This window comes from Mus caroli, unplaced genomic scaffold, assembly GCF_978045245.1.
Source record: "Mus caroli unplaced genomic scaffold, Mus_caroli_1 scaffold_20, whole genome shotgun sequence".
NCBI classification, from domain to species: domain Eukaryota; kingdom Metazoa; phylum Chordata; class Mammalia; order Rodentia; family Muridae; genus Mus; species Mus caroli.
In genome coordinates, this window is record NW_028227275.1 from 53980585 (window position 1) to 53987216 (window position 6632).

Consider the following 6632-nt stretch of genomic DNA (forward strand, 5'->3'; position numbering starts at 1 on the left):
AGTTTATGAATGTAGTTTCTCTGACATATTTTGGAAAGAAAGATCTCACAGAAAATTTTCTGTTCCTCTTGCTCTTACAGTCTCTTCACCAGTGTAAGAAGGGAATTCCATGGAGCCTCAACTATAGACAAAGATCTGCAGCAAACTAAGAAATGCTTAGAGCAAGAGACTCCCTAGGGGAAAGCCCCAAATTGGTTATCCATGAGCAGATTAAATTCATATATTTAAGAGATTCTGTGTGTGTGTATATAACAATAATTAAAGAAATAGAAGCCATGGGGTAGAAGGAGGAGAGGAAAGGATACAAATTATGTAATTATATTTTTATTTTAAAATACTTTCTTGTTTCTGTTTCTTTTTATGTGTATTTATTTTATTTTATTTTTAAATTATCTTTAATCTATTTTTACAGTCCAATTGTTATCCCCTCCTGGTTCTCCCTCCAACGGTTCATCATTCCTCCCCTCCCTGCTGTCTCCAAGAGGGTGTCCTCCCCCCACTCCCCACTCCACCAGCCCTTCCCACCTTCTGGGGCCTCAAGTCCTTCAAGAGTTAAATTCATCTTCTCTCACTGTGACTATACCAGGCAATCCTCTGCTGTATATGTGTAGGGGTTCTCAAACAAGCTAGTGTATACTGCCTGATTGGTGGTTCAGTATCTGAGAGATCTCAGGGACTCAGGTTAGTTGAGACTGCTGGTCTACCTATGGGGTTGCCCTCCTCCTCCTCAACTTCTTACAGCCTTTCACTAATTCAACCACAGGAGTCCCAGACTTCAGTCCATTGATTGGGTGTAAGCATCTGTGTCAGGTGCTTGTTGGGCCTCTTGGGGAGCAGCCATGCTAGGCTCCTGTCTGTAAGCACACCACAGCATCAGTAACAGTGCCAGACTTTGGAGCCCCCCCCCCCGCTCCCCGCTTGAGATTGATCCCAAGTTGGGCCAGTCACTGGACCTCTTTTCCCTCAGTCTCTTCTCCATTTTTGTCCCTGCAGTTCTTTTAGACAGGGACAATTCTGGGTCAGAGTCTTTTTCTGTGGGATGGCAACACCCTCCCTTCAATTGATGCCCTGTCTACTGGAGGTGTGCTCTATAAGTTCCCTCTCCCCACTGTAGGGCATTTCATCTAAGGTCCCTCCCTTCTAGTCCTGAAAGTCTCTCACCTCCCAGATCTCTGATACATTCTAGAGGGCCCCTGACCTCCACCCACCCCCCGAGGTTGCATATTTCTATGGTTATCTATAAGCAGATTAGATTCATATATTTAGGAGACTCTCTGCGTGTGTGTGTGTGTGTGTGAGAGAGAGAGAGAGAGAGAGAGAGAGAGAGAGAGAGTCCTCTATATGTGACAACAGTTTGTCAATGTTGTTGAAGGTTGTGAAAACTATCATGAAGGAGGAGTTGGAGGCAGCACAGACAAAACCCTCCCCACTGGACTTGTTCCGTACACCTAACCTTCGCAAGCGGATCTGTCTCCTAGCCTTTGTGAGGTAGGCTTCACACTGAGCTTATTATTATTAGTTCATGCTTTTAATCAAACACTCAGGAGACAGAAACAAGAAGATGTATGTGAATTTGAGGCCAGTTTGGTCTACATATGGAGTTGGAGACCAGCCCAAGCCTTATATATTGAGTCCCTGCCTCAAAAGACAGTATAGCCATTAATTTTCCCATTAACAATTTTGAGATAAGTGATAAAGACTTTCTACAGACTGAGGGAACCAAAGGGTTTGGGCTATAACAGCAGAGCAAAGTGTGCTGTGGTGAGTTTATCCAATCACTCTGAAGGTTCATTATCAGAAACTATTGCTTAGAACTTCAGCCAGAGGAAAACTTGGAATCTAAGCTTCCTCATTTGTCTGTTTCCACTACATAAGTATATGCATTTCAATGGATATATACTGATATAAAGTTATAACTTTCATTAAGGTCAAGATAAAAAAAAAAAAAAAAAACCTCCAAAATCCTGAATGGACTGAGCTTCTATCACAAGAATTCCCTAACCCCTTAAAAAAATAACAGTGATGATACATTCGTTATCATAGAATATCTTTGTGATTACGAAATTATCTCCCACATGTTCTCCATAAAACAGATGCCTCAATACTTTAACTAAAATGAGCTGCCAAAGCTAACTATATTATCATGTATGGGACAACCATTCCAAGCCTTATGATATAACATTTTTCTTTGTTCCCTACAGATTTGTGTCAGTGATGTCTTCATTAGGCCTGCTTATCAACTTCCAATACCTAAGCAATAATGTGTTCCTACTGCAGTGTCTCTATGGTGTGGTGTGCATCCCAGCCAATGTTCTTGGAAATTTTTCAATGAACTATATGGGCCGCAGAATGACGCAACTGATTTTCATGTCTGTGTTGGGAATCTCCATTCTGGCTATTGTATTTTTGCCTCAAGGTGAGAAAAGGACACAGGATAAGCAAAGAAAATTAATCCATCCTTTTTCTCAGAATTTTTTAGATCCTATCTGTAAAGTATTGGGGGAAAGATAGCATATGGATTTTCTGTAAGCAGTCTAGACATTGAGGACACATTTTCCCATTAGGATAGGGCAATAATTGTCAATTTTTCAATAAATTTTTGTTGTGACATAGCATGTGGGTGCTGGGACTTATAAGACTTTCTTAATTGAGTAGAAATTTAACCCAATGAATAGTTTTGCAACTGACAGTTTTCCAAACAGCAGTCCTATCCTTGAGTCTTTAGACATTATTCCAAGTCAGTTCCCAGCTTTCACCACTGTAGACCTTCTGTCCTTCCACTCTATAATATTGCACATAGATTTAGATGCTGTGTGCATCTGAATGAGTTGACAGTCCTCTATAATCTTCCCCATGGCAGTCCTACATTCTACATGAAGGATTTCTGAAATCCTAGAGAGAAAAAGGTGGATATGATCTTCCGCATTCACCGTGCTCTCCACCTCATGAGCAAATATCAGAGACACAATGTCCAAGCTGTTTTCAGAAGCTTTTCTTCATCATAAACCAATCTATACATATAGGTCCCTTTCTCATCTTGTAGTCATGGGTAATTCCTACCTCTCTGCAGTCTCCCTTCACTATATGTTAGATCTACACAGACTCCCAATAAAATTATATTCCATTCAGGGTTGGAGAAATGCACATTTCTACACTAAGATTTATCTGTCTGTCTCACTAGACTCTCACCGGTCTTCCTCTCTCCAGAAATGCAGACACTGCGTGTATTTTTATCAACATTAGGAGGAGCAATTTCTTCTGCCTGTATTACGAGTTCTCTTGTACATGCAAATGAGCTAGTCCCCACCATAATCAGGTATGACTCAAGGTCAGAGCAGACTTTTTTCAGTTCATTCACTTTTACTGAAAGGACAAGAGCAAAACTGCTGGGTAGTTAATCAATCAGTTGTGGTGCTAACAAGAATGGCCTCAATCTCCTGAAAAGTTACCTTTTGCCAGATAAGTTTAAGACCAATGTACCAGTAGTCACACCTCTCCTATACAAGCTGGAGTCACCTAGAAAAAGGTAGGTGCCTAAAGAAGTGTAGCATTTTAAATGTTTTATTTTGTATTGGTCTTTTGTTGTGTACATTTTTAATGTTTTATAACTTCATGCAGACATGATGGCATTCACTCTTCATTGTCTTCTCTTATCTCTGTCTACTCTTGCTAACTCCCTTCTTCCACACTGATATATCACCTATCCTCATGTCTTTGCTGTTGTTGCTGCTGCTGCTGTGGCTACAGGGCTTTAAACTACCATAGAAAACTTGGGTTTCAATATAACATTTTAAGGTACTATCTTTTTATTCATCTAACTTCCCCTTATCCCTCCATCCCTACTTATATTCCCTCAATATCCCCTTTTCCTTTCATGTCACATATATACTACAGATCCCTCCCACTACTTAAGACCATATCTTCCCCTCTCATGATTACTTTTTCTAGTTCATAATCTATACCTATGGCCCTACACACATATATGCATACATGAATGCTAAAGTGTAGCATACAAACATAACAGAAAACATGTAGAACTCATCCCTCATAACATATTTTATTATAAGTAATAAACAAGTGCCTTAATACTCTGTCCTTGACAAAAATAACACCAAATAAAACAGAAGTTTGAATGGTAAAAATAAGTCACCAGCATCCTTAAGTTCAATTACACAGCTCATTGACTTGTAATTAATATGAGATATAAAGTCACAAATTCTATGTGTGTGAACTTGCTAGATTACTTCTGATTAATGCTTTATGCTCCAAGGGCAACTGCTTTAGGAGTCGTTGGAATTGCTGGCAGTGCTGGAGGAGCGCTTTCTCCTCTATTTATGATCCTCACGACATACTCTGCTTCCTTGCCCTGGATCATCTATGGGATTCTTCCCATCCTTGGTGGCCTCGTTGCCCTTCTTCTTCCTGAGACCAAGAATCAGCCTCTGCCTGACTCAATCCAAGATATAGAAAATAAGTGAGTAAAACCTCTACCTTCCCCTTAGAGGACTTTGTTGAGGAAGATAAATGAGAATTCAGGGCCACATTCTCACTAGCAGGCTGACAATTAGGCTTTTTCACATATGGCCACTGGTGCTGGCATAGGGACCTTTTGTACATCCCTTTCTATATGGATTTCATAGGTGTCTGGAAACTCTACATCACAAGGGCCAGCCCTGAACGCATGGTGCTAGAAGAATTAATGATAAATACAAGTTTGTATGTCCTCTGTTTTACTCTGACCCATTGTGAAATATATCTTGACAAGGTTGTGTACCTTCTATTTTGCCATAATATAGAGCACATATCCTTGAAGATATTTCAATCACACATAAATATAAGTATCATTTCATCCCTCAGGCCAAGTCCCCCTCAGCCAAGTGAATGCTGGTAAGTTTTCAGAAACAGTCTCTATTGACATGGGATGTGACAGTCAGTATCTAACTTACAGATTATATACAAGACTGAAGAGTCTGACACTCATGAAGTCATATCTCAGGGAAGTACTCTTATGTTTGCTGTGTGATTCAGACAATATTGTTTCCACTAGAAATGAAATGTTCATGTCAGTGAAGAATTGAATAGTCTATAAAATGACCATGAAAGGAAAAAGAGAAAATTTTAAAACTTTGGTGTCCTTCCCAGGCTTTCTCCCAAAACTCATTTGAGAATGTCATTATAACCACAGTAGAAAGTTTCTGGAGACTTCAGTCTTTTATTCACATGATTTATTCCAACCTTTTGTGAAGAACCATGGAGTTCCTAAAGCTGATGGGTAAAGAATGAGCTTGCTCTAAAGAATGCAGGAAGATCCCTCTTTTCTTTGTCCTTTCTCATTTTGTTTTTCTTTACCATGTTTGCTGTATTTGTTCCAGGAGGAAAAGCTCAAAAGAGGCAAAGAAAGATGTGGTTGCCAAAGTGACACCATTATAAAGAATTCCAACCGGCCTCTGATCAAGGAGAAAGATGAAAAACATATCATTCAGCATATCATGGTCCAGAATTTTACCTAGATGTTAGCAAGATTTTTCCATATAAATTGTTGTATAAATAATGAGTTAAATTAAAATTATACTAGTTTGTCATGTATAAAATAACTATAATAAAGAAATTTGAATAAAATCACAATATATTGAAGAAACATTAACTCGAAATTTTTATAGTCAGTGATACTGGTCAAGTTTCAGTATACAGTACATGTTTGTGATGTATGGCAGTTCAATGGAATTGAAATCTTCCAAGTCTTCGAGCAGGGAGCAGGGCGCAGGGAGGCTTCATGAGACTCAGAAGGTAAAGAAGACTTGGAAGGTTCTGGAAGGCCTTCATCTAGCTTTTTTAAAGAAGTAAATAGTATTGTGGGAGAAAACCCAGCAGCCAAGCTTGAAAGCAGATATTTAACTACTGAACTGCCCAGAAACTGTTCAGAAAGCCACCACCGTGACAACTTGCATAAAGTATTGAGGGGACTTTCAGTGACGTAGCTGCTCTTTACGAGTCATCCCTGTCCCTGTAAAAAACCTTTTACTCAAATTCCTGTTGGTAACCCCAATAAATCACCAAGGCAATCTTTGTTGCAACTACTGTGTTCTTCATGGGTTATCTTTCTGGGCTGAGTACCCTGTGTACTCCCCAGGGAAAGTCTGTCAGCCATCGGCCCATTGTTACTGTGATAACTGAGAAAATTAACTCAAGGGAGAAAAGTTTGTGGTGGCTCCAGCTGGAGACAAGCTCCAGAGTGTTGGTTCTCGATACAAGGCAGTCTAGAGGAAAGAGGGGTGGGGCAGGACTTGGTCTCACTGGAAATTAAGGTTGCTTTCTATAAAAACATGTACCTATCTTCATTTTAAGTTTCTCTTAAGGCCAGAAGTTGCAAGCCTCTTGGCAAATTGACACCTGCTGCTTAATTCTGGGTGTGTGTGTGTGTGTGTGTGTGTGTGTGTGTGTGTGTGTGTGTGGTGTGTGTGTGTTGGGGGTGGAATTAAGTAAAGAGGTTTTTTGTTCTTTTCTCTACAGGTCCTCTGCCCACCACACCCTAAAGCTGAGAATTTAACTCCTTGTCAGCTAGGGAAAGTCAGTCAGGAAGAGAGGGAAAAAAGGAGACAATTTTAAAAGGATTCTAATCTTTATATCTAAGG

General features: G+C 39.9%; 1 protein-coding gene across 1 annotated transcript in view; it reads left to right on the forward strand.

Annotated features, from left to right (window-relative positions):
* LOC147000189 (solute carrier family 22 member 19) overlaps positions 1-6074 on the forward strand; it is a 30011-nt gene extending 23937 nt beyond the window's left edge. The window contains exons 6-10 of the mRNA XM_085834213.1: positions 1373-1488; positions 2202-2416; positions 3208-3316; positions 4271-4474; positions 5373-6074. Of these exons, the coding sequence (XP_085690339.1) occupies positions 1373-1488; positions 2202-2416; positions 3208-3316; positions 4271-4474; positions 5373-5430 (702 nt within the window). The 3' untranslated portion in view covers positions 5431-6074. The remainder of the gene's footprint in view (positions 1-1372; positions 1489-2201; positions 2417-3207; positions 3317-4270; positions 4475-5372) is intronic.
* Positions 6075-6632: the final 558 nt, after the last annotated feature.